General features: G+C 45.5%; 3 protein-coding genes across 10 annotated transcripts; 1 reads left to right on the forward strand and 2 right to left on the reverse strand.

Annotated features, from left to right (window-relative positions):
- Positions 1-532: 532 nt before the first annotated feature.
- MRPL9 (mitochondrial ribosomal protein L9) lies at positions 533-3956 on the reverse strand. Of its 2 annotated transcripts, none has more exons than XM_042953998.1 (7): positions 3773-3947; positions 3443-3599; positions 2861-2985; positions 2606-2656; positions 1485-1586; positions 898-981; positions 533-791 (listed from the first exon to the last, which is right to left on the reverse strand). In XM_042953998.1, exons 1-7 carry the CDS (start codon positions 3887-3889, stop codon positions 657-659), a joined length of 771 nt encoding a protein of 256 aa, XP_042809932.1. In that variant the 5' UTR covers positions 3890-3947; the 3' UTR covers positions 533-656. The 2 variants fall into 2 exon arrangements, with proteins under 2 accessions (XP_042809932.1, XP_042809933.1); XM_042953999.1 differs by having other exon boundaries at positions 727-814; positions 3773-3956.
- A 2923-nt stretch (positions 3957-6879) lies between these two features.
- Positions 6880-10101, forward strand: OAZ3 (ornithine decarboxylase antizyme 3; the record flags this gene model as incomplete). Its single annotated transcript, XM_042948645.1, is given in 6 exon segments — positions 6880-7052; positions 7339-7399; positions 7401-7475; positions 8347-8522; positions 9028-9113; positions 9855-10101. Coding segments are annotated over 6 exon segments (714 nt in total), but the record flags the coding sequence as incomplete, so codon positions are not given.
- A 1794-nt stretch (positions 10102-11895) lies between these two features.
- TDRKH (tudor and KH domain containing) lies at positions 11896-26894 on the reverse strand. Of its 7 annotated transcripts, XM_042954003.1 has the most exons (16): positions 26809-26894; positions 24633-24979; positions 24404-24525; positions 20210-20358; positions 19153-19259; positions 17700-17889; positions 16845-16984; positions 16413-16737; positions 15214-15374; positions 14859-15031; positions 14572-14636; positions 14161-14312; positions 13601-13702; positions 13279-13375; positions 13019-13099; positions 11897-12837 (listed from the first exon to the last, which is right to left on the reverse strand). In XM_042954003.1, the coding sequence occupies exons 4-15, from the start codon at positions 20331-20333 to the stop codon at positions 13047-13049; spliced, it is 1689 nt and encodes a 562-aa protein (XP_042809937.1). In that variant the 5' UTR covers positions 20334-20358; positions 24404-24525; positions 24633-24979; positions 26809-26894; the 3' UTR covers positions 11897-12837; positions 13019-13046. The 7 variants fall into 7 exon arrangements, with proteins under 7 accessions (XP_042809942.1, XP_042809937.1, XP_042809940.1 ...); XM_042954008.1 differs by lacking the exon at positions 24404-24525 and having other exon boundaries at positions 11896-12837; positions 16845-16948; XM_042954006.1 differs by lacking the exon at positions 24404-24525 and having other exon boundaries at positions 24768-24979.
- Positions 26895-27232: the final 338 nt, after the last annotated feature.

The raw sequence follows: 27232 nt of genomic DNA on the forward strand, positions 1-27232 counted from the left end.
TCATAACTGCATAAAATTAACTGTAAAGACTGTAATAAACTAAAAAATAAGTAAAAAGAACACAATCTCTTTATTTCCTCTTGAGATACAAATGTTCAGTTTGTATGAGAATGAGCCTAGTGATGGAGACAGTGACTAGCTCTTCCATTTGTTCCAGTGAATTTCAGGCTAAATAAGATCCGGACTGTTTCCATCTGTTAATATTCAGCTTATCAAATCTACAGCCTGGTACTCCCTGAGCAGGACTACCCCAGTAAGGCCAGATGTGGTAATAGTCCAAGACAGAGGTGGGAAATACGGAGGATTCAACGTGTACATGCAGTTTCGGCTGATGTCTCCATATGCTCTGTAAAATTCCACTATTTCGTCAGAGCTGGGAGTTGATCAGGGTGATGGCCCATCATTGCTCCACTGCTCCTGATTCGGCTCTTCTTTTTTGTTTATTCATTTTGGGGAGAGGGTGTGAATGCGGGAGGGGCAGGGAGAGAGGAGGACAGAGGATCCAAAGCAGGCTCTGCACCGACAGCACAGAGCTCAATGTGGGGCTCGAACTCACCAACCGAGAGACCATGACCTGAGCTGAAGTCAGATGCTCAACTGACTGTGCCCTCCAGGGGCCCCTGATTCTGCTCGTCTGATTTTGAGGGAGAGTAGATTCAGAAAGTCTGGGAGCTGGTGGGGGTCATTCCCTTGGCAGCTTGTTGGGCTAACCAGTACTTGTATCTTTTGGTCTTGGGCCTCTCAAAGTTCACCACAGACATAGGTACCCTCACAGTGTCAAGTCCATTTACCTGTACACAAAACCAAAGGAATCCTCAGAGGTTAGTTGGGCAGATAAGAGCTAATACCAAGCTTTTTACCCAGCCAGAAAAAGGAGACAGGACGTGAAATACTCACCGTCACCTCACACCAGTACTTGCCCCACTGTGTAATGGGTTCTTCTGGTAACTTTAATGCATGTGGGGCAACCACAACACCAAGCTGCAAAAAAGTCAAAGCCAAAAGGAGCTCTGTTTATGTTGCTGCAACTCTAGGCAACCTCAAAAAAGGTTCTGGAATTTCCTGTACAGGAATGAATAAAACTGAGTTTACCCTGGCTGATACCATGTTTACCCGCCACAGATAGTGGCAGAGAAACTCAGTCCTGATTTCTCAGAAAGGGAGGAGGATCCACCAAAGAGAAACAGGGCTTGAGACCAAAATCACTTCCTCCACACAAGAGTAGAAACTCCACAGTGGGTCACATTTCCCAGGTTTTTCCTAGAGAGGAAATAAATGATACCACCATCTTTTCCTATCAGTCTTCAAATTTTGACCACCCTTACTCTTTAGTCATTTCCCTTTCTCAACCCTGCAACCAAGAACACTTTCCCTAACTCCAGCTGGACGATCACACCCTTTCCTAACGAAGGGATCGATCCTGGGCCTCCTTCCCAGGGGTAGCTTCTGCCCTCAGAGGGACAGTGGTGCTTGGGAACACTCACATTTTTGAAGAAATGGCGGGCAACTATTTCAGGGTTTAGTTCCCATTTGACGTTGTTTTTCATCCCCACCTCCAGGTGACAGCTTTTGAGAAACGTCACTGTCTGATAGAAAATATAAACAGGGGCTAGGTTAGAGTTGGAATCAAAGGAGAAGAAACATGTTAGCAAGAGGCACAAGGTCTGAATTCAGGAAAGAGGCACAATGTCTGCCTCACAAGCATACAGGTGAGAAGATGAATAGGAAAGCGAATATTTCTACTGCCTCAAGGCTGATTCTGTACAAAGAAGGAGAACATCACCTATTCCTGGTTGTTCCTAAGCAAGGAGAAACAGGCCATGTCAAAGTTAGACTTATCAATGGGGACCACTGATACATCCCAGGATAGAATGGCTTTCGTAGACCATTTTAACCCAATACTTCTGGCCCTTCAGTCCCACCTCTATCCCATTAACAATTCCTTTCTGCTTATAGAATGAAATATAAATTCATCAGCCGAGGATTCAAAATGTTTTACAAATCTCACCCCAACTCCCTTTACATTATCCTGTATTGAGTATTATCCTCATGTATGTATGTATGTATCCCGTATTAAGTATTATCCTGTATGAGTCCTCTGTTTTTGCTAGACTGGTCTACCTTTTATGTTAAAGCGTGCTTTAATTATCTACGTACATTTTTTCTCCCTTAAGAATACCTTTCCCACCCTCCTGGCCTATCCAAAGCCTACTAATCCCACAAGGGCCAATCTAATCCCATCTGAAGAAAAGCCCTCTCCATCACTCTAATCCTTTTTGGTCCATGTCATTCTTCTAATCTACTGCATTGAAGTTACTGATCACTTTCTCATGTGTCTTATGTTTTTTGTGACTTGTCCATCTATGAAGGCAGAGCCCTCATCTCACACTTTTCCATGGGTCCCCTACTACCTGGGTTGGGGCTTTACTCAATAAGCTAGGGCACTTCACCCAACAAGTCAGGATCTCCCAGGAGTTCTCAAAACCAGTTTTGGCAGCCAAGCATTTCCCCTTTCTCCTACACGTGTGTCTGCAATCAGGATACTTCAAGGAAATCAAGGAACCTCTCAGGAAAAGGCTGGTAACTCCTCCATGTTTTTACTCACCATCTCACCTGCCCTGGTCTGGATCCTCTCTAATTTTCCTTCTTGTCTCAGCTAGAAAAAGAAAGTTAAAGGTGAAAAAAATGAAAAGAAAAATGAGTCCATGATAAATATCAAACTCTTATTATGCTGGACATAGGCTGGGTTTCTGGATTCCTATTCTTCTAATCCCTATTTCGTTTTTAAGTTAAATATCAAAGGGAAAGAAGTTGCTAGAAGAAATCTTAAGGTTTTATTCTTCCAAGTCCCTCTGCTCACCAATTTCTCCTCTTCAAAGAGTTTCTTGTTTTCAGGGGATGCATATACAGCCAGACCTTGAGGCAACAGTCGATTCCGGCCCAAAGGTTTCTTCACTGAGACCAGGTCACCCCGGACTCCAAGTCCTGCCAAGGAGAACAGACACTGGATCAGATGACCTCCTAAAGAGGCGATGATCAAAGACGCACCTCTTATTCTCTCACAGTACTTATTCCTCCTAGAAAAAATATTAATACTCACTAAGAACAACACTTAAGGGACTTCTAATTAGTTTTTTTACGGCCTGATTTAGAAGTTTCACATTCCCTGTACAAAGTGAGAGTTGTCCCATCACAGGGTTTCAGTCATTGTAGCACATGCTGTTGGGCCTCCTTTCCCCTCTACACAGTTGCCCCATTCGCGTTCCTTTTTCTATGCAGGAGGCCAATGGCACAATCACAGTACTTTTTATGGCTTCCTCTCCTCAAATACAGAGCAGATCATTTCTACAAACGGCGAGAAATAGCTAAGCGGGGAGGGCAGGAAAGAGCTGACGCCAAACGGGGCCAGCCTGAGGTAGGAGATACCTTTGCCGGGCCTTACCTACCACCGACTGGGTGAGGATGAGCTCCAGGTTGCCTTTGGGCCCGTGTTTCGTGTCCTCTACCAGCTTGTAAACGCGGTGTCGCCGGTGCAGGCGCGGCTTCCGGCCGTCTCCAGCCAACGGTACCTTCCACCAGCGCTCCACGATGACCGTGCCCTGGCAGTCGGGGAGCGGGGGTGAGCGAGTCTCCCGGGGAAACTCCTGGCGCCCTCAGGCGCCGGCACAATGTGAACCCGCCACCCTCAGGCCGGAACCCCTCGGAAACAATACTCGGGCGTAAAGAGCCCCGCCGGAGGCGAGGACCGCCACGGCTCAGAGCTGGGCCTCACCCGACTGTGAGAGAGGCTGAAGCCGCGCTCCGGGCCGGGGGCGGCCCCCGCGAGCGGCAGCCGCAGCAGCTCCCGGACGGCTCCTCGCAGCAGCACCCACGCCCCAGCCGCCGCCATGTTCCCAGGCCGAGGGAGAGCGGAGGAGGCCCCCGGCGCCGGCGCAGGAAAGGCCCCAGCGGCTGCCCGCGGCGCGCCTGAGCCGCCGCTGCTCCCGCAGGCGAAGCCGAGGGGCAGGCCCGGCCCGGGTCTGACCGGCCTCCCAGCCAGGGTCTGGGTCGACGCTCCGTGCTTCAGCGTTGCCTCATCCCCTCTTCCCTGTTTCTTCTCGGGGCAGGGACGCCCGTAGTTATTGGCAGATCATGGAGGGAGCTGGAAAAGGCACCGTGTCCCTCTTGGCTTCGCTTTAAAATGGGGGCTTCGGTTTAGCTGCAGTAGCTCTGAGGGTTCCAGCTCTGGCATTCTGTGATAACCGGATGCTGAGGGAAGAGGGACGCTGCTTTCCCTTTTCCTTACTGCAGATCTGCCTAAAAGTGGGGGAGGGATGGAATCCTCTGGAAAACTATGGCAGCCCCGGGAGGAGGCTAACCCTTAATCTTTACACCTGCGGTATTTAAGCTCGTGTTTAAAGAAGAATTCAAAATCACAAGGGAGATGAGCCACAGAAAAAGGAAACTGTGGTAGAGTCTGGACCGTTCGAGGGTCTCAAGCCCTCGAGAGAAGACCATCTAGATGGGATGAGCAGGATCTGTTTTGGCAGCGGAGATTGTGTAAGGGCGCTCTCAGCATCGTGTTGTTTTACTTGTTTGACCGGTAAACGTTGTCCCTCCTCCTAATTGCGCTTTCCTCGCTTAGCTTCCAGGACACCAGTTTTGTTTTTGTTTTCTTCCTACTTCACCAGTTTTCACAGTCTCCTTACCTGGTTTCTCCTTTTCTCCAAACTTCTTAGGGTGCTGCCTAGGACAGTCTTTGGATCTTTACTCTTCTTAGTATACACCCCCGCTTTGATCTCCTTCAGTCTTGATGACTTCCAAAGTTCTCCATCCTAGACTTCTCCTAACTTCGCCCAACTCGAATAGCCTGCTGCTTACTCCTCTTCTTTTTTATTTATTTTTTATTTTTTTTTAACGTTTATTTATTTTTGAGACAGAGAGAGACAGAGCATGAACAGGGGAGGGTCACAGAGAGAGGGAGACACAGAATCTGAAACAGGCTCCAGGCTCCGAGCTGTCAGCACAGAGCCAACCCGGGGCTCGAACCCACCGACCGTGAAATCATGACCTGAGCCGAAGTCAGACGCTTAACGGACTGAGCCACCCAGGCGCCCCTGCTTACTCCTCTTCTTGTGTGTCTAGTGGACACTTCAAAGTTAATATGCTCCAAGCTAAACCTGTCTCTAGAGCCTGCTTCAAACTGTCTCACCTTGCAACCTTACCCATCTCAGTTGATGGAAACTTCTTTCAGTTCTTGGACTCAACTTCTTTCTCTCATGCTCCAGGAAATCCTGGGGTTCTATCTTTAAACAATTTCCAGAATCCAACCACTTCGCACCACCTTCAGTGCTTCAGCCTGGAATAAGACACCATCTTTCTCCTGGATCACTGTAGTAGTCTCTTGGCAAATCTCCTTTAATGCTCCCCAGTTTATTTACAACACAACAGTCAGGATCTTTTAAAAAACATAGATAAGATCATATCACTCCTCTACTCAAAACTTCACAGTGACTTTCCTCACACTGTAGTCTACAAGGCTCTCCCAAATCTGGCCCATTAGCTCTCTGACCTCACCTTCTGCTTTCCTCAGAACTTACACCGCAGCCTCCCTGCTGTTTCTTGAAAACACCGGGCACTCTCTTCAGGGCTTTTACATCCACTGTTTCGTAGGCATGGAATCCTCTTATCCCCAGATGCTGGCTTGGCTGACTCCCTCACTTCCTTTAAGTCTTCGATTAAATGCCATCTTTTCAATGAGGCCTACTTGGATCACTGTATTTGTTTCCCCAGCCTGCCCCACCCCCTTCACCTCCTGACCTTCCTTTATCCTGCTCTTTTCTCCATAGCAGTTCTCATTGAACATCCTAAGTTTTCTTACAATGTTTACTGTTTTCTTTTGTCTTCTCACTGTTAGAAGCTAAGTTCCATTACGCAGGGATCTTCGTTTATTGGTGGATCTCGGCACCTAGAATTCTGCCTGGCTTTCAGTAGGCCTTCAATAAATATTTGTTGAATGAAATGAGTGAATGAATATGCAGAGGTCTCAAACTGGTGGCCCCAGAATCAAATTTTGCTCACAATGTTGATTTTTTTAATCAACAGCTTTTATTTTTTAATAACCACCCCTTTTAAAAATTTGGAGGAATTTAGCACAAAAATCTATCTTTCCATTTTATGTTGAAAAATCATATCATCTGGAAGCACTGAGTCTGCATTTCTGCAACTGGATGAAACTGAGTTGTCAGCTTATTTTAGTTTATGAGCTTTCCATTTTGCTACAGCCCCACCCAGCAGCTCCATTAATTTCCATTAGCTGTCTTGGCTCCTAAAGGCATTTATAGTTTGCAATTTCTACCCTCCAGCGCAATGAGAAAGTTCAACAATGTGTAGCACCCCTGGATTATTAAAGGTAGGGATGACAATAAAAATATTGAGTTGATAGGAGCTGAGAACCAATGAATCAAGTCAGGCATTGGATCAGGGCTTTGGAAACCTACAGTGTCAGACACCAACCATTTAGTTGCTGAAGTGGGATGTGTGTGGTGTGTGTTACATGAGTGTGCGCACATGCACGCGTGCCGCTGGAATAAGGGGCCAGGTTGAGGGCACTCAACAAGTGTTCAGGCAGGGCTATTCACCAATCAGTACAGAAGCTAAAGTACTGGTACAATTAAAAAAAAAAAAATCACTGGTACAGCCATGAAGTACATACTAGGTGAGTAGGAGGCTTAGTTAAGGGGGTTGGGTGGGGTGGAGGAGCAGCAGAGTGGAGTCTTGAAGTCACATAGGGCTGACCCTTTGCCCATGTCATAGTGCCCACCGGGTCACAATGACACCAGGCTGCCTGAACCCCTGCCACTCATCTCTGAACCTCACTTTGCCGCAGGGAGGCACTGAACTGAGAAACTGCCTTGTAACAGGTTGCGCCCTTCTATCTTCTCCCTTTCTTATATCAAGAGGGGAAAAACACGGAACTACCTCTACCCGATCTGGTCACCATACGCCTATTACCTTTACTGTTACAAATACCGGATCACCCTCCGGGAGAAGATGCTGCCTTGTTATAAAAGGTACTTGTTTTCCTCTCTACTTGTAGTTGTTTACATAAACTGTCAGGAAAAATAAGAGAATTTGAAGGAACTTCCCAAGTGGCAAGAGATAATAATAGCAAAATAGGATGGAAGGCTGGCATGGAACTTAAAATTTTCCCACCTGGCTGGCCTGGGAGAATGGAAGCAGATAGGCTCATCCACAAAAGATAGTGCCAGAGCCTGGTCCTATGTACCTGGAAGTTATGAACCCCTCCCCTTCTCAGATGCAGAGGTAAACTAATTTGGGCCCCCTTTTCCTAACCAGCATCATATATAAGGAACGGGAGGACTTGACACTCCGGCCCCGTTCCTGCCTTCAGTGCTCCTGAGTCCCCAGCAGGCCTCCAGGGGGTCAGAAGCACTGAGCAGGGTGACCACGACCAGCTTAAAGAATTATACTCGGTAAGTGGACTGCACACTGATGCTGTGCGGGGGCGGCCCCTGGCTTGCTGTGATGACACCTTAGGGAGAAGGGGCATAATTAGCTAACTGGAGAACAAATTTTAGATCTCGAGGCTCACGCAGAACAGCTACTTGCTTTGGAAACAAGGATTCTGGCCCAGAGATATTAAGTCAAGATCACAGAGCTGGTGGTGAGAAGTAGGATGGGGAAAGATGAGGTTGGAACAAAGAGCAGAACGAATTAAGAGTTCTGGGACGGAAACTTGTTTCGATGCCAAGAGAGGACTAGAACCTAGAACTCCTCAACTTGGCCCTGTACCATACTACAATAACATGCCTGTGGGTGACCTCTGCATTTTAACTGAGAAATCCGAGAATTCAGAGAAAACTCCCATGATGTAAAAAAAGTGGAAGAGCACAGTCAGTGAGTCCGTAAACAGATGACACGGCATTGTTTAAAGAATAAGCTCCCTAGGGGTGCCTGGCTGGCTCAGTTGGTGGAACATGCGACTCTTGATCTCGGGGTTGTGAGTTCGAGCCCCATGTTGGGTGTGATTAAAAATCTTAAAAAAAAAAAAAACAAAAAAAACCACAAAGCTCTGTGATGTAAATGTTTCTGAAGTGTTGGTGCACCCCTCGGGTGAGGTTAACAGGCAGTGGTACTGCAACTGCATTGACTGGTTTCCAGATTGGTATCAAGGAAAACTCCACAATAGAGAATTAGGTCCTAGGACTAAGGGACAGAGTGAGGATTTGGCTCCAATTCGGTCAGCCCCAAATTTGCTTCCTCAGACACAGCCAAATTGGCCTGAGATCTGACCTGAGGACTAGATGAGAACAGGAGACTGTGTTACTCTTGTTCCCTTTCCAGGCTGGGAACCTGACGGTGCTGGCTACTGACCCCCTGCTTCACCAGGATCCAGTACAGTTAGACTTCCACTTCCGCCGCACCCCCCAGACCTCTACCCATTGGCACGGCCTTCTCAGTGATCATCGACTCTTCCTGGATATCCCATATCAGGCCTTGGATCAAGGCAACTGGGAAAGGTGACTGAGCCCTGATAGGAAAGTGGGGTGGGTGAGCGGGGAAGAGGCAGGAGGGTCCCTTCTTTCATCATGTCATAATCAGGTGGTGGGTGTGCTAACCCATGAGGGTGGATTCAGGAGCTAGATACTTTCACACCACCGAACTGGCATGCAGGCAAGCCCATGAGCTGAGCCAGGATCTGGGCTTCAAGGGAGAAGAGCCCCCCGGGAGATTGATGGACCCCGATTCAGAAACACAGAAGTGAGGATCAACAACAGGATGTGTCTTCGGACTGTCTTTCTAGAGTGGCTCCTTCTCCCCAGGCCCCTCTAGGATATGGAGGTCAGTCCTGTTGTAATCCCTGGGCTTCGGAGAAACATTTACCAACACCAGCTTATCAACTTTCATTTCCTGGCTTGGGTCAGGAAAAAATTAAGCCATGAGGTTTCTTCTACTCAAGTAGGTGTTTGGATTTTGAATTCACTAAATATTTCATCAACTAGGATTCCTCTTTCTGGCCCCTAGTTTGACTGCAACACTGGAGTATGTGGAGGAGAAGACCAACGTGGACTTGGTGTTTGTAAGCTTCCAAAATAACCGGAATGACAGAGGTAGGGATTGGCAGTCCTTTCTGGCCCATGGTGCTGAAGCAGCTGACAGCAACTTTTCCTTTGTAGGAGACCCTCTTCCCCAACTTTTTAAAAAAGATCACACTCATACACATTTCAGGGATTTAACCACCATCATCCCCACCCCTGTTCCAAGGAAATGAAGGCAACTAGCACTCTGTTAGATTACACTTGGATTGTGAGGAAAGCCTCGAAGGTAGATTTCAGAAGCCAGACCGAGGAAGCACTGGTGACATTAACAGAACTATTCAAGGCATGTAGCTGGTAGGACAGAAAGGACCTCAAATGTATTAAGCACCTACAGTGTGAAAGTGTTGGGTATAGGGCCAGGAAGACAGGAATGGGTTTATCCGGATGCTTGGAGCACACGTTCCAGAAACTACGACCTCCTCCCTCCTCCTCCCCCGCTTCTATGGGACAGAAGATGGTCAAGAGCTTAGTACACCATCATTGTTAGGCATTTCATGATCATCATCTTATTTAATCAAATTCTGAGGAAGATCACCATGTTATAAATGGGAAAACTAAATCTCCGAAAAGGTAACTTGTACAGTGTCACAAAGCTTAGCAAGCCTTAGAGCCAGGGGTGGAGTGTAGGTTTGTTAGTTCAAAGCAGACCACCCTAATGCTTGCACTACATGGCTTCCCTTCAGCCACTCCCTAAAGAAGCCAAATCCAGGGAAACAGTTGTATAGAGCCTCAAAAAATGTTCTTTTTTCACAGGTGCCCTGCTACGGGCCTTCAGCTATATGGGCTTTGAAGTGGTCAGACCAGATCACCCTGTCCTCCCTCCCTGGGACAATGTCATCTTTATGGTATATCCCCTTGAAAGGGAACTTGGCCACCTGCCCAGTGAGCCTCCCTGAACATGCCTATTCCTGTTGAGGGGCTGGGAGCCTTGACCACTGCGAACCAGGATGTGATTCAGGACACCTTTCATTCTAGAAATAAAGGGTAGTGCAATCCTCAAGTGTTCACTATTTCTTGGGGGTGTGGGGGAAGGCAGGGTTGGCTGTAGTGGAACATTAGCCTTACAGAACTGAACTCACTATAGAATAAACGTTTGATGGAAAAGTCAGGGAAGAGAGCCAAGGATTTTAGATTCCTTTGCTTTCCCCTCTACTCCAAAATCCATTTACTTATTCTAACCAGTAACTGTGTACTTGCCAAGAGCAAAAGCCAGGGACTAGGGAATTCAGAAAGACAAGCCTTGTTGGGAGTTTTTCCTTCACATATATCAGATTGGATTAGAGACAAGTATGAATTCCTTCTCTTTGGATGTGGAGAAAATCCAAGAAGGTAGCTGGACCCCACAGCTTTGGCTCAAGGGGAGGATTTCAAAAGACAAAATAAATATGGAATGGAAGAGGGTGTTCCAGACAAGGACAGGGTGTGTTGGAGCCCATCCAACTGGGACATGAACTGATGAGACATAAAGGCCACATAAATGGAACAGACTTGTACTCACGGGAAGAAGCCACGGCTAAGAATGAGGCACTGCTTGTTTTCCTCAGCAAGAAGTCCTACCAATGAATTACATCAGGGTCCCCTTTAAGAGTGAAGGCCAAGGGGCCGAGGAGCCTGGTGACTGACTAGTGGGCCTCGTGACCCTGTTGTGGAGCAGTTGCCAACCCCAGGGCTGAGCCTGCTTTGGGGGGGAGGGGGGGACCGCGGTAGTTCACTGCAGCCAAGGTCCGAAACCTTGTCAAATCAATGGCAGCCCTCCAAGGATTCTTCCAAGATCCCACAAACTCATCAGAGATGCTCCCTCACTGGAGCCTTTCTCTAACACACGGTACTGAGAGTTTTCTGAGAAAATAAATTTTGAAAATTTTGGCTATGGGAAAACCCATGCGGTATATGGGTAGGCCTAATTACTAGGTTAAAAAAACAAAACCCTGCATAAAGCATCCTCATGTGCTAGTTTTAAGTTTTGTAGTTCATCTTACAGATCCTTAAAAAGCCCTCCCTGTCCTCAGAAAATTAAAAATAGATCTACCCTGTGATCCAGCAATAGCACTGCTAGGAATTTACCCAAGGGATACAGGAGTACTGATGCATAGGGGCACTTGTACCCCAATGTTTATAGCAGCACTCTCAACAATAGCCAAATTATGGGAAGAGCCTAAATGTCCATCAACTGATGAATGGATAAAGAAATTGTGGTTTATATACACAATGGAGTACTACATGGCAATGAGAAAGAACGAAATATGGCCCTTTGTAGCAACGTGGATGGCACTGGAGAGTGTGATGCTAAGTGAAATAAACCATACAGAGAAAGACAGATACCATATGGTTTCACTCTTATGTGGATCCTGAGAAACTTAACAAAAACCCATGGGGGAGGGGAAGGAAAAAAAAAAAAAAAGAGGTTAGAGTGGGAGAGAGCCAAAGCATAAGAGACTGTTAAAAACTGAGAACAAACTGAGGGTTGATGGGGGGTGGGTGGGAGGGAGGGGAGTGTGGGTGATGGGTATTGAGGAGGGCACCTTTTGGGATGAGCACTGGGTGTTGTATGGGAACCAATTTGACAATAAATTTCATATATTGGAAAAAAAAAAGCCCTCCCTGTTCATCGGCCATTACCCCACCACTCGCATTACTACACACTTACACTTGCTGCCAAGTCCCTTTTACAGCTCTCACTGGCTGAATGCTACTGGCCACGATGCAGGGGTGCGTGAAGACATGGCCTCCCGGAAGGCTTACCGTAAGGTCATAGTGGAGACCTACCAGAACCCAGGCCTCTTCCAAATACCTAGTTTGGGTGGGGTCCTTATTCACAAAGCCCAAACCTAAACTGGTTTGGTTCTTAGTGAATGTTTAATTCTGAAATACCTTTAGGGAAAGGATAGGATCTGTGCATGGGATGGACACTCACTTCAAAGACGGGCCCTCCACGTAAGGTGTGTGACAAATTCCAGGACCCATAGTCCTGCTTCTACCTTGATTCAACCAACATTTAGTTTTAGATCATTTTCTTGAGAACTTTATTCATCAAAGAATCCCCCAAATGATTTAAACGGCTATGGAAGTTCTCTTTCACTTCATGGAGGTGTGTGTGTGTGTGTGTGTGTGTATACATATAGATACTACACTAGCACTTTAGAGTATTTCCTGAGCTGCCCTCTCTTTGTCTAACTTGTATTTTAACCAAAGTTAACAGGGAAATAGCTGGAGCACTGTTTCAAAAAACCTACCTCCAATAACATTTCAGCAGTTGAGGCTGGGAGGCAGTGTTCTCTTCCCATTTCCTGAGGCTTTTTAATATAATCATGTTGATTTGTGCCTGTGCCTCCCAACTCAACTGCGGTCTTTGAGCTAACCACTCAAAAACCTCCTTTAATTAACAGAGTCACCTGAGGAGGTGAGTCAGAAGTCTGCAGAATCATCACTTCCACTGACCAAAACCTGGCTGCTTTCCAGCCTCAAAAAGGACACAGCCTTGCAGAAGCATACAATAATCGCCTGGCAGAGAGCAGCGGACCAGAGGCTGAGCAGCCTGGAAGCAAACTCGAAGAAGATGGGGTCGGGCAGGTGGAGAAGGGACATGTACTTGTCCTCTTCTCCACCCCACACTCTTTGTGGTAGTCCAACAGAAGGAGAGCTTGCATTTGGTCCACAGCAAGCCAGATCATGTAGGTAATAGAGAAGGACTGCATAGATCCCTTTATCATAGGCTCCTCTCTCCAGGCACCAAATCCTGCCAAGACACAAACACATAGACACAAAAGTCTGAATAGGCTCAACCTGAGAACGAGTGAAACTGCAGGAAAACAGATGTAGAGTCATGCTAAGATGGGCTAGGGAAGGGAGGACAGAGCAAGCCCCGGCTGTCCCCCTGGTTACTTTCCTGTTGCTAGATAGAGGAAAGGTGCACTCACACGGCACAGCAGACGGCGTCAGCTGACTTCACAGTAAGTAGTCCTCTTCAAGATTATCATCACCAGACACAGAGGCAGCTTCTGCTTAGCAGAAAGGGGAGGAAGTTAGGCATGGCCACTGAGACTCAGGGAATACGGACTTCTTGGTGCCCTGTGGCCGTTTTTTAAGAGCTAAGTCTTAACACTGTCCCTAGTTTGGAGAGACTCACTGAAAACCAGTAATTCCCAAAGATGCTCTGGGGAGGAAATGCGGTTTGTACCTGACAAGCTGAGGCAGGACAGGGTATTTGCTATTTCTCCAGGGCTCTTCCTGGTCTCAGCGAGCATGCTGCCGAGAGAGACCTCTGTTTCTGTGGCCTGCAGGGATGAAGACGAGAGAAGAAGACTGTAGTGGCTGGTGGGAAAGGAGAGGCTGCCCTCTCATTTTGTCCTCAGGCTCTGGTTAAGGCAGTGGAGTCAGATAGCTGAGAGGAACAAGGACGCCCCCTTAGGAAAGCCCTCCATAGCACATCACGTGTGACCAGAAGCCCTCCCGTCTCCCGGGGCAGACTCGCCCCGGAGCAGCACATTACGTGTACTCACCACATCGTGCAACATGTCTGGGATGGCTCTGTTTTCTTCCATGTCTTCAGGAAGTTCAACTGCATATCCTTTACGAACTAATTCTAACCCGATATCAAGTTTCTAAGAAGAAAAATGCAAAGGGAATGATGTTCTCTGTAGAGAGGGGCATATCTGAGGAACCAGGACAGCAGGGTTAGGAGTGATACTCGAAGTGATCCTTCAGGGGTGCCTGGGTGGCTCAGTCGGTTGAGCATCCGACTTCAGCTCAGGTCATGATCCTGTAGCTTGTGAGTTCAAGCCCCGTGTCGGGCTCTGTGCTGACGGCTCAGAGCCTGGAGCCTCTTCAGATTCTGTGTCTTTCTCTCTCTCTCTCTGCCCCTCCCCCGCTCACACTCTGTCTCTGTCTCTCAAAAATAAACAAACATTAAAAAAAAATTAAAGACATTCCTTCAGTAAGCAGGATCTTAGGAGGCAGGAATAATAGCAAATATCAGATAAGGGCTTCTGGGAAAGAAAAAGTGAATGAGGATATAAATATACTGACGAGACGGTGAGCCATGAGTGGACCCCAGTCGTACCTTCCCATTGCTAGTATCATATAAGTAAATCTTGGGCCAAGTTGAGATCCCAGTCTGGACATAGCTGGAGATCTTAGCCACCAGGGGCTTCCAGTCAGCACAGTGAGTGAGTCTGTCAAACTCATCCAAAGCTTCCTCTTCCCACTGTTCACCTGGCAAAAGATTGCAGGGAGAGCCTAAGAAGGGGTCCCTACTGATGGGATGAGATTATACCCACCTATTTCTACTCCAAAAGACACCTATGTCTGCCTGCCAGGCGTGTTCCTGGTTACTGCTTTCTACTGCTGGGAGGGAAAAGACAACTGAGTGCCCAGAACTCAAAAAGCCTGGGAATGTGAGAAATCCTGCCAAGTGCTATAAGGAAGTTATTTTATTTGGAGGCAAGGTCAATAGGTATTGTGACCAATTTACCTGAGGGGGCGATCCGTGCCAGACTACATTCTATTGCTTGAAATGGAAGACTTAGGAAGTCACTCCTAAAGGAAAGAAACTGAAATTAGAATCCCAGTGCCAGAAGGGCCTCTTACAAGGTCTGTGTTTCTAGACATCACCAATGAACCCAAGGGAGAAGATAATCATCTGCTCTCTGTCAGCAGGCTCTCTTCCCAACCCCCCAGTGATGAGTGCCAAGAGCACACCACCTGCGATGGCCAGGGCTGAGTTAACAGCTGGGACTCCACCCCGGCCTCCACACTGACCTGAGTGCCCGGAGGTCCTTCAGTGGGCAATCACCATTATCTCCAAAGTCAACGAAGTACAGGTCCAGGTTCCCATTCTCCAAAGTGCCAAGGACCCGAGCTCGGTACCAGGAGCCATTTGTAGGTAGAGGTGCTGCTACAATGTCTCCCACATGCACAGTCAAGTCTTCAGGCTGCACATGAGGAGGGGGATCAGGATTGGGAGAGTTAGGATGGGCAAGCTAAAAAACAGATAAGCAGTAAATACGAGGAGGAGAAAGAACAAGTAGTTGTTCCCTAGGAGAAAAAGAGAACACATCACAATAAAAAAGGCCCCCTTTTCATCAAACCCAACCCTGTCCCTACAGTAACTCACTAGACTGTTCTCATAGTGCTGGGTCATCTCACTGACAAGCTTATCCAGCTGCAGACTGCGGGAGCCAATGATCTGGATCCAGAAGTGGTTAGGGTGTTCAGAGGCAGACACGTAGACTTCCAGGAACTCATCGGCATGGAAACTGAAGTCAGGACTAGGGACTAAACACAGGGATAAGCAAGTTAAGCTACAGAATCCTCACCATCTAACTTGGTGACCATATTAAAACTATGGTTGAAATGGGGAGACTGGAGGTGCCTGGGTGGCTCAGTGGGTTGAGTATCCTATTCTTCATTTCAGCTCAGGTCATGATCCCAGGGTTGTGGGATCGAGCCCTGCATCAGGCTCCACACACAGCACGGGGCCTACTTAGGATTCTCTCTCCCTCTCCCTCTCTCTGCCCCTCTCCCCTGCTTGTGCTCTAAAATTAAAAAAAAAAAAAAGGCAGACTGCATCAGAAGCGAGAGTTACAAAAATAACCAAGTGGCTATCACCATTTAAAAAATGGCTGGAGGGACAACTGAATGATTCATATAAGAACATCCTGAAGAAAGGTGCTAAGCTGAGCTGTGTACCATTCTATGTAACTGAGTAATAAGTTTACACTTCTAGTCATCTGCCATGTATTCAAATCAGACATCAATTATAACTGCAACATGGACCAAAGGAAAGATGTGGGCCTGTTCCAGATCCTACTCTATCACGGACTCATTGTGTGACCCCCAAACAAGTCTATGAACCTCTTAGGGGACCTGGTCTTCCCCGTCCATCCCCAAACCTATGCACAGAAGAGAATGCTCACAATCTTTTCATCCTCCTTGAATGGTGATGATTTTTAAAAGCAGTAATGAGATAAGCCAAAAAAAAAAATCAGGCTGAGTATTTTACTTAATAAATCCATTTAGAAATGAATACCATGTAAATTCAATTACTCGATATATTACTCAGACTAGTTTCCTGTGAACTAGTATATTTCACTAGTATATTATCATTCTCCATCACTAGTCTGGTTTGTGTTCCGAAAATTATTCATGTTTAGTAGTAACCCAAGTAAAATATCACCACACAAAAGGACTTCTGTGAAGAGGCTCATAAGTGCAGTCAAGAAAACAAATTATTTTTACTGCTTCCTTTTTTGGGTTGTCTAAGCCAGTATTTCTACCTTCCATATGGTAAATGGGTTCCCATTTGTTACATACTTTCAAACATGGACATCTCTGGACTGGTCTGGGCTCCAGATTTCTGAAAGCTGTCCCCATTAGGTTTCTCCCAAGCACCTTCTGGCCCTTCGACAGCCATGTCACCGCCTCCTTTTCGGGGAGGAACTCTCAGTGGTGTAGCCGGCTCTGGCCCGGCACCAGTATCAGTGCTCTTCCACAAAGCTGGCTCTCCAGCTCCACCAGACTCTATCACTTCCTCTCTTCTTACACTGATTGGCTGCTTGCGTGGGACTCTGGTTTCTGCAGAATGAGCAATTCTCTTCCGAAGTTCTTCATCTTCTGAAACTTTCTCTAGTATCAAATGCTGTGGAAAATAAGAGAGGAGATCGATTTGGCCACATATTTTGACCCAGGGTGGAGTAAAGGATTCTTCTCATTCTTAGACACAATTCAAGTCTACTAACTACTTGCCTTGGCTGCTGCCACTTCCTTCTGTGTTCCTGAGATTTTTATAAGCCTTGATAGTAGTAGCGTCCCCTCTGATTCTTTGTCACAGGTAATTTTGGCTCCAGAGGCTTTACAGATAGAACGAATTGTCTCACCACCCCTCCCTGCATTGAAAAACACATAAAAACCTGTCCTTCCCTCTTGGCCAGCTTTAACTACTAGAAAAATCACTATTTTGTATATACTAGGAGAGTCTGTTCTTATTTTCAAAGTGAACAGAATGTAAGATATTGACTAGAAAGCAGGAACTATTGCAATCCTTACTATATGAAGGGGAACAGGGACAATCTTCTCTTTCTGCTTTACTTAAACTCTAAACATTTAGTGTACTTCACGTCATTCCCATTTTTTGGCCACTCAGCACACTTTATATCTGCACTTTATTAGAAGATATCCTACACAGTGTGAGAGGCACTGAGGCAAGAATGGACAATTCTCTGCCTCTAGGAGAAGCATAAGGACTGCTCTAGGGGAAGGCATAGCAGGTGCTCTCTGGAAGAGCACGGTCTTGAAAGATCTGGGATAAATATGAGCAGGCTTAGCTCTCCTTTAAAAATCTATTGTGAGGTAAATACATTTACCTGAACCCTTCCAGAGCCTATTTGTAAAGTTCAGACCATATAGCTTCTTGGGGTAATGGGGTTTGGGTTTACCACTGCTTCTGTAAAAATGTACAGCTCTGGTCTCAATGTCCCTGTCTCCCCATGCTCCCTCAGGAAGGTGATGGGGAAGAAGGCCAGGAAAAACCCTTGGGAAGGTATGAAAGGAAGGCAAAGGTGAAAGAAAAAGGAAACAGCAGAAGAAGCTGTCCAGTGGTACCTATGATCCTGCCCACGGATCTCTGTGGAACAGAAAGCTGCTCAGACACAGGGGTATTCTCTGTCAGGATCTGATGGATGGCTGCTTTGGCCTTGCACACCTGCACAGGAAACCCACTGATAAGCAGCACCCGTTCATCGCCTACATCCTCTGTGTCCACATCAATCCGAGCACCTGTCTGTTTCCGCAGCTGCAGAGAAAAGGATACGTGGCAGTCCGCTCTGGAATAGCTCCCATTTGGGTCAGCTAGGTACACTTTCAACTTAACCCTGGAAGTAGATGGAACTGGACAGTTATCAGTTAAATCAAGATGCTATAAGCTGTCCTCAACTATCTGTACTGATGAAAGGCGATTAGTGACAAAGGTAACCCCAAATAATAGTTCATTCAAAACAGTTTCTCTTTATATTTTTTTAAAAATTTTTAAATGCTTATTTATTTTTGAGAGAGTGTGCACGAGTGCAAATGGGAGAGGAGCAGAGAGAGAGGGAGACACAGAATCTGAAGCAGGCTCCAGGCTCTAAGGTGTCAAGCACAGAGTCCGATGCAGGGCTTGAACTAACCAAACTGCAAGATCATGACCTGAGCCGAAGTCAGAAGCTTAACCAATTAAGCTTCTAACTAACTAACCAGGCGCCACTCTCTTTGTATTTAGAACCCTCTTTCCCTCTCATTTTATTTGGATCAGAGAGTCAAATATTTTGTTTTCTTAACAAACTGAATAGATAATAAGAACAATTAGGCCAATTCAATATTTACTATCAATTAATGAGAGCTAATTAATTCCACAGTAGAAAAGAATGGTTCAGACTGCACCAAGTTTAGAATCACACAATCAAAAATTCCCATTTCAGGGCATCTGGGTTGCTCAGTTGAGTGTCCGATTTTAGCTTAGGTCATGATCTCATGGTCAGTCTCTGTGCTGACAGCTCGGAACCTGGAGCCTGCTTCAGATTCTGTGTCTCTCTCTCTCTGCCCCCTCCTGCTCGCACTCTGTCTCTCAAAAATAAATAAACATTAAAAAAAAAAAAATTCAAGAGCACCTGGGTAGCTCAGCCAGTTAAGTGTCTTGACTTCGGCTCAGATCATGCTCTCCCATTTTGTGAGTTCGAGCCCCACAGCAGGCTCTCTGCTGTCAGCGCAGAGCCCACTTAGGATCTGCTGTTCCCCTCTCTGCTGCTCCCCTGCTCACGCGTGCATGCTCACTCTCTCTGCCTCTCTAAAATAAACATTAAAAAAATACCCATTTCAAGCTAAGTCATGCATGCTCTGGGGAGAAGTACTCTTCTTTAGAAGGAAAAGAGCACGGTTAGCTAAATGTTCCTTTATTTATTTCTTTTAAAGACCTACATAGTGCAGGTGGCTTTTGTGGGATGGGGGCAGAGGAGGGAAGCAAGAAGTTATTAAGCAGAATCAATCCCTGGGAAAGCCAATTGCTTGCTTACACACTTACCTGTTTAATATTGGCTCCTTGCCGGCCAATGATGAGCTTTACGGCCTCCTGGGGAACTCGCATCTCTATTTCGATGTCGTCCTCCCCAACAAATGTCAACCGTTCTTCTGCATAGATCATGGCTCATCAGATCAGACTCAGATAGCATCCAAGTACCCCAGCCCTCCCCTGAAACTAGGTGTCAAAGAGACTGATCCACAAGACAGACTAAGGATCTCAACCATAATGACAAAGAAAAGTAGCACCTGAGTAGGAATTAGAGGGCCCCAGAAGATAGGCATTGTCTCTGGGATACTGTTTCAGATGCTAAAATGGGAAAAGCATTTGGCTCTGCAAGAAAGGGGTGCTGGATTTTGGGTAAGCTGTGTCTCCCAAGATAGGACTCCTGGAGAAGAACAAAGGCTAAATTGCCCAATGAATACACTGGGCTCAGAACTTCTGCTTGTACCTAAATCCTTTCTCTAGGTTCAGCCTGTGTGGAAGCTGGACCCCATGGTTAGCTTTCTAACAACTAAATGCAAAAAGCATATAAAAAAGATAAGAGTATATGCGCCTGGGAGGCTCAGTTGGTTAAATGTCTGACTTCGGCTCAGGTCATGATCTTATGGTTCGTGGGTTCGAGCCCCATGTTGGGCTCTGAGCTGACAGCTCAGAGCCTGGAGCCTGCTGCAGATTCTGTCTCTCTCGCTCTCTGCTCCTCCCCCGCTTGTGTGCACATGCTCTCTCTCTCAAAAATAAACATTAAAAAAAAAAACTATTGTAAAAAAAGAGATTATACTCTTTACTATCTATAGATAAAAAAGAAAAAGAACCCATTGCAGTGCTGCTGTTGCTGAAGGGAAAAGAGAATAGAATTAGGAGTTCTTCATTCCACAGACTAGCTTCACATTAAGAACATAGAAAAGAAGAAACCAAACAGTTTCAAAGACCCCCTCAAAGAAAGCCAATTACATCCCAATAGACATACCCAGTCCAACAAGGAAAATTTTCATTTCAATTTAACAAGGCCAGAGCACAGCCTGAACATTTCCATATTTACAGCCGGGAGTCCACATACCTCTGCTCTCCCTGTACCTGCGGTATAGGATATAGGCAACTGTTGCACTGGCTGGGATCCCGAGGCCCAGCGCTATTTTCTGAATAGTGGACAAACTTGTCCAAGAAGTTCGTTCAGTGGACATTTTCTGCTGTATTCTGACTTACATCCTGAAATAAGCAAATGAGGGAAAAGAAGCAATTTCATCCCAACCTTTACGACTGGCAGAGAAGCATGGGAACATATGACAATATTATTGAAAAGAATACTACTTCAATATTATTGAAAAGAATACTGCCTACCTTCCCATATCAAGAGCTTGAGCAGTATCAAAATCTTTTTTTCCCAAAATCTATTTCATGTAAAAAGGTCTCGGTATTTTTTAAAAGTTGCTAAGGGACATACACAACAGAGGCATACTTCATTCCTTCCCCCCTCCTAGGGAGAACTATACGTTGATCACGACTTTATAGGACAAAGGAATAAAAAAAATATTATATGAATCAAACATTACAAAAATACGCCTTTAAATTTCACATCAGACTGCTTCAAATTCCTTATCTGTGCTCTTCCATGTCTCTAGGCCTTTCCAGAAGCTGTTGTCTCTGCAAGGAATAGCTTTCTAGGCCTTTCAGGCTCTCCTCCCTTCGACTTCTAGACTCCGCTGCTTCCACTTCATTTTCTTCTTTTATCTATACTCCTGATTTCTAGTCATTCCTCAGCTAACACTGGAAGGAGGTCTGCCCTACTCCTTTACCGAAACGACAACCTCCCAGGTAGCCAACAGAGATGGCACGTATAAGCCCTACCTAATCTCCCCTATGTGCCCTTCTTCTCTTGGCTTCTCCTTCTCTTGCCCTGGAGGTGCCTTTGTGGTTTTGGTCTTGTTTTCCTGTGGCCTCTATCCACTGCTACTGTCACTCTGCTGTCTTTGGGCAATTTCATCCACACCTGCAGCCTCAACTACTACCTATATGCTAGTAACTCCAACAACACGGCACCTGATTCAGAAGCTCATTGAATCTCATTCAGACCACTGCAACAGCCTTCTTGCTTAGTCTGACTCTGTACCTTCATTTTGCTGCCTAGCTAATCTTAACATCTTCACTATATTTCCTTATTCTCTAGTCTTTCTCACCCTCCCAGGCAATTCATACGGTCTCTTCTCAAGCCTCTAGTGCCTCCTTCTCCATCCTCACTCTCAAATCATGTTCTCTTCACTTCCTACGCCACTGAGAAAGTAGAGCATTCAGAGAAAACATTAGCCAAGTTCCACCACATTTACCCACCTACTTCTATCTATGCCCAAATCCCTACCTTCTCTCCTGTGACCATGGATGAACCATTTCTGTTCTGGGCACTGAAGTCTCTCATAAAAGTGTCGCTCTCCTTCCTTCTCATACATTAAGGTTTTCCTCTCTACTGGATCTTTCCATCAGCAAACATACCACTGTTTCTAGTTTCTTTAAAACTCTTGATTCTACTTATTCCTCCAAATACTTCTCATTTCTTCCCTTCCTTTTACAGGAAAACTCACAAGTGCCAATACTTCTGTGCTCAATTTCTCTTCTTGAACCCACTCCTGCTGCTCTTGCCAAGGTCACCAGTGACATCACATTGCTAAGGTCTTCACTCTACCTGCCCTTGCCCCCACATCTGGCACAGCTGGGGATTCCCACTGCTCGGAGACCCTTTCTTCACTTGGCTTCCATGACAGCACTCTCCTGGTTTTTCTTTCTCCTTTCTGGCTGTTCTATTAGTCCGTTTCCTTCTCCTTCTTGTAACCTCTAAATATTGCAGTGCCCCAGGGCTCTGTCCTTTGCCCTCTCCTCTCCTCACTTCCTCGGTGATCTTGCCAAATTTCATTCACAGCTTGGCTTTAAATCCCATCTACGCTGAGAACTCCCAAATTCATAGATCCAATTAGGACCATTCTCCTGAACTCCAGGTTTGTATACGTAAATGTCTGGGAGACAACATCTCCACTGGATGTCTAATAGGCATCTCAAACTCAAACTCAACAGGTGCAACACTTGTCTGTAGTATTGGCTGACTCAGTAAATGGCAACTCCATTCTTTTGCTCGGGTTACCCTCAAATAGCACCTCCAGGCTATCAGCAAATCCTATTCATTCTACCTTCAAATTATCCAGAATCTGACATTTTACCACTCCACTGCTATGACCATCATTTGCTTTAAACATCACTATCTCTTGCCCAAATTATCGCAATGAATTATATCCCAGCATTTGCCATTGTCCAGTTTATTCTCAACAGCTGGAATAAGTCAGATAATGTTGCTCTTCCACTGAAAACCTTCCAGTGGTTTTCAATCTCACTATGATTCTAAGCCAAAGTTATTATAATGACTTGCGAGGTCTTCGTTTTGATTGTATATCCACTGGAATGTAAATTCTATAGGGCAGGAATGTTTTCATTCTTCAGTGCCTAGCACACAGTAGCCAGTCAATAATCATTTGTTGAATGAATAAACTTCAACGACTGTTGCTTTCATGAAAAGTCATTAATGGCATGAAAGTTCTTTATCATCTGATCTCTGCCTACTACCTTCGCAGCCTTCTTTTCTAACCCCACTGCTACTAGGGGAAAAGGACATGCTCTCCTGTATATCCTTACTTTGACCCATGTGTCACTTCACTTGTCTTCCTTATACTCCCTAGCCCATCTGATCTCCCTGGCAAAACCCTACTCCTTCCTCAAGTCTCAGCTCGACTGGTACACTCCTTCTAAGGCCTGTAGGATTTCCCCTGGCTGGCTTAGGGTTTCTTCTTAGTTCATGCTGCCCCGTAAATGGTACTTCCCTGATGGCACTTGTTCACACTGTATGCAACTGTGTATTGTTATGCCTGTGTCTTCTAGACTAATGGATTCAGCAGTGCCATTCAACCACATTTATTAAGCACTTCTATGTGCTAAATGCTATTGTGGCACTAAGGATGACAAAGATGAAGAGATAAATGTACTGAGTAGCTACTATGCCACTAGGCCCTTTCCATACATTATTTTAATTGATCTTCATGCAATCCTATAAGGTAGGAAGGAGTATATATGCTTAGAGAGGTCACCTAATCTCTTACCCAGAGTCTGGGGTATTATTTGGATATTAAGAACCTTACAAAGTAACTTTAGGAGCTCCTCCCCCTTTTCTTTCACATAAACTTTCAGCAGAACAGTACTTGGGTGTCTTTGGCAATTCAAAATTAACAAATACTTGTTTAACACTGAAAACACTGTAGCTGGTAAAAAACTAAAGACAGTGTCTATTTCCAGGTAGTACAATCTAGTATAACACAGCATGGCTTTTAATGAAACTTGCCTTAAAATGAGTGAGGAAATATAATTTATGCTATGATTTGCCTCCAGGTAAAAAATTCAACCCAAATGATTATAATATCCAAGAAAATAACGTGTTTTTTTTTTACCTTAAAAAAACTAGTTGTATCGTAGGAAGGCTAAACGCTCGTTAATAAAAGACCTACTTAGGAATAAAACTTTGGTTTTAAATGTGCTTTTCCTGAAAGCCTTTCAGGAAGAGTGAAGGAAAAGAGAAGTCTTCGCACAGAAATCTCCTTCCAAGGAGCAGAGAAAAGTCATGTCAAGACCGCGGGTGGATTTCCTACTATTAAACAGAGGACCGAATTTTTGCATGTGGCCTCATAGAGCTTTACTGACCAGTAGAAATAAAGTTCTTTAAACAACCACCAGAAGTTTGCCAGATCTATGTTTTCAACCAACAGTTTTAAACAAATTTAATTCACTCTCTTGCCTACTCATGCCCTGAAGAGAAAAAACCTTGTATGACCTGGGTGAGTGACCCTTTTCGAGTGTCTTGTTATTCCAGGCAATTATTTAGTAAGTAGGTCCAATATATATAGTATATCACTTGGAGATTCAGTACAGACATGAGGGAATTTTTTTTCTTTAGTGGGTAGGAAGAATGGAGTTTACTATGGGTTTGAGTTAGGAGATCCCTTTCCTAACTGAATTAAAAAAAAAATTTTTTTTTCCCTAGGCTGTAAATAGACCCTTTCACTGCTCTCTATAAAAGTTTGGGTGGGATCATATTTGCATATACTAAAAGAAAGGAAACAAACTGTTTCACAAGAATTTTTGCTTACATTCTTGAGTTTTTGAACCTCAAACTATTTTCTTATATTACGAGATGGTTTATTCTGGGTAATTGGAAAAGATTCACCTTCTTTTATCTAGTGGTTACTGCATGTATTTTCTCATACAGTCTCTAAAGTGCAAAGCTTGTCTTCACTATTAATGTGCCTCACTGAAAGAGTGCTGGCTCCTTGTTATGGGCTGAACATGCTGGGGACACAAGCAGGAATAAGAATTCTTGCCCTGAAATAAAGTCTAGGAGGAAAGATAAACACCAAAACAACTAATTACAGGCAATGCAAAGACAATATAAATACTTGGTTAATGGAGCAGCCTGGAGGAGCGAGAACTTAAATTGTTTTTTAGATGGCACAGAGTTGAAAACCACTTCATTAAAATACGAATTTATCTTCTGCATTCAAACCAATAAACATTGAGTATCCAACGTGTACTTGGCCCTGGGGATACAACAGTCCAGACAGACTTGGTAGCTCCTTCACAGGACTTCCTATTAGGCAGGGAAGGTTTTATCTTGACAAGCAGGAGTCTGTAGGTGTTGAAGGTTTTGGGAAACAAATCTAGGCCTGTGAACCAGAGCAGTAACTTAATCTCCACTGGAGTGCTGTCTGCCTTTTAACACCACTTTTCTGGCTATAATTCATGCCTAAAAAAAAAAAAAAAATCACAGAATTTTGGAATTGGAAGGACCAAAGAGATGATCTGATTCTACTAATAATGTTCCCACTGGGGAAACCAAGGCCCAGGGAAATAAAGAGATTTCCCTAAGGTTACACAGTTAGTCATTTCCATACAATGCGGTATGCAAAGTGGTTGGAAGACCAGTCACAATGGCACCTCTTTAAGGAGACTCAAACAAAACAAAACAAAACAAAACAAAACCCCAACAGCATTTCCCCTCCAATTCAGAAACTATCAAGATCAAGGCAAAAATATATGATATTCCTCTGGCTCTGCAGCCAAACCCCCCTTAATCCCGAACTTCTGTGCTTGGGGTTTTATCACTATGGGCTTCCATAGTTCTCCAAACATCCCTTCATAACACATGCATTGCTTGCAATTCTTGACTAATGACAGTCTACAGGAGAATGAATTGAAGGCAGCAACTGTGGGGGTAGGGAGACCAATTCACAGGCTAGTCCAGGTGTTAATGATGGAGACGGAGAGTAGTTTTGACAGGTAGAATACACAAGACCTAGCAACTGATTCAGGGAAAGGTTAGAGGGTGAGCCAGGGAGCTATCAGGTTTTTCATTTGAGCACCTGGTAGATGTAGTGTTTGAGAGAGAATGTTAATGATCTGGCGGTGGAAGGAATGTGCGTGATGGGAAGATGAATGTCTGCGACCAGGATAACTTTATTGCACGGCTTTTCTTTGAATCCAAAGCTAATTTCCACTTAACTCCTTTTCACATATTACAAATGAAGTTTGCGCTAATTGAGTTAGCGGTCTCAAAGAAGGAGTATCTACTTGATTAATCAAGTATGATTTTATTTATAATATACATATTTCATACGGTGTCTCTTTAAGTGGTAAATAACACGGCACCAACGGAGATGTAACTGTATGTACTGAATGCCAGCTTGTGTTTGATTTTAGGACTTCAAAAATGAATGTGAAAAGGAGGTTTGGAACTGAGAACCATAGTTCCCAGGGGAAGCAGAGTGAAGAGGAGGAGACACGTGGCTCATTTCAAGGGAAGAAATTCAACTAAATAATGGTTTTCAGTAAATACTGATTTTGAAATTTGACATTTACATGAAACAGTTGCTAACTACCTGATATGCATAACTATGGCTTACTTTTACATTATCATTTCAAAAACATCGTTAGCAAATCACTGCAAGCTCCACGGGAGCGGGGGGGGGGGGGGGGGGGGGGGAGGGGGTAGATTTCTCATCCCCAGTATCTCCTGATAACCAGAACCTACAAAGTGGCTAAAACACGGGGATAGGCTTGTGGAACTGAAACAGCTCAGTTTTCCCATCCTTGCTATATTTATCTTTAACTAGTGAGTGGGGGGGGGGGGGGGGGGGGGAAAGCATCAACCCACTTCAAGCTGTGAAAAGAGTAAAAATTTAACTTTGACACGGGAGTCTTCAGCATTAGTAAGGAGGGAAACTGGAAAAACAAACAAAAACCCCAATTTATTATTTTCTGACAACTGGAAACAGTCATCCTATTAGAGATAAAGAAAACACTGGAGAAAAATCAAAGGCAAACCGATAAACTGATGGCGGTTCTCAGTGTCAAAAAAGACCAAAAACACCAGTCTTGTAGTCCAAACTGGCCTGGGGGTTCGTGGTGGGGCCAGAGCACTTCTTTGGATTCTGTTAGTAGCCCCGGGGTTCCGCTGACCACGCCCTCGGACGCCTCCCTTCGCTCGGCCCCACTTTCCCGCCTGCTTGTGGCCCGGGCACCCCAGGCTCAGCCTCTCGCACTCCCCAAGCCTCCGCGCCGCGTCCCCGCCTTTACCGCTCCTCGACTCAGCCGTCGCGCGCTTCGCCTCGCACCTCACCCCAGCGGCCGTCACCTCCTCCCTTTCGCACCGCGACTCCAAGCCCCGCCTGCCCCGCTTCAGCCGCCTCTTCCCCACCCCCACAGCCCGCCTGCACCAATCAACGCCCGGCTCACAGTCCGACCAATCGCCTGCCGAGCCGCAACCAATCCTTCAGCGGGCTGCCCCTGAGCGACGGGGCTGCTGCCTGCTCAGACCCAATTACCCGGATGGAATTCAAAGCCGGCCACCGCGTCAGCCAATTGGAGCCCGGGAAACCAGACGTTGTTAATTGAGATTGCACCTGCTGAGAATTAAACAGCCAATTAGAGGCTTCAAGGAATCCTTCCAGGCTCCCTCTAGGCCAATTACCGAAGAAGCTTCCACCTCCCCTAACCTCGG

Source organism: Panthera leo, chromosome C1 (genome assembly GCF_018350215.1).
Source record: "Panthera leo isolate Ple1 chromosome C1, P.leo_Ple1_pat1.1, whole genome shotgun sequence".
NCBI lineage: Eukaryota > Metazoa > Chordata > Mammalia > Carnivora > Felidae > Panthera > Panthera leo.

Coding starts and splice junctions, on each gene's coding strand:
- TDRKH (XM_042954006.1), bottom strand. CDS start 20,333: ATGTCCACTGAACGAACTTCTTGGACAAGTTTGTCCACTATTCAGAAA. Junction 19,260..20,209: donor CAGGTACAGGGAGAGCAGAG/GTATGTGGACTC, acceptor TGATCTATGCAG/AAGAACGGTTGACATTTGTT. Junction 15,032..15,213: donor AGCACTATGAGAACAGTCTA/GTGAGTTACTGT, acceptor CCTCATGTGCAG/CCTGAAGACTTGACTGTGCA.
- MRPL9 (XM_042953998.1), bottom strand. CDS start 3,889: ATGGCGGCGGCTGGGGCGTGGGTGCTGCTGCGAGGAGCCGTCCGGGAG. Junction 3,600..3,772: donor TCAGCCTCTCTCACAGTCGG/GTGAGGCCCAGC, acceptor CCCGACTGCCAG/GGCACGGTCATCGTGGAGCG. Junction 2,986..3,442: donor CCTCACCCAGTCGGTGGTAG/GTAAGGCCCGGC, acceptor TCTCCTTGGCAG/GACTTGGAGTCCGGGGTGAC.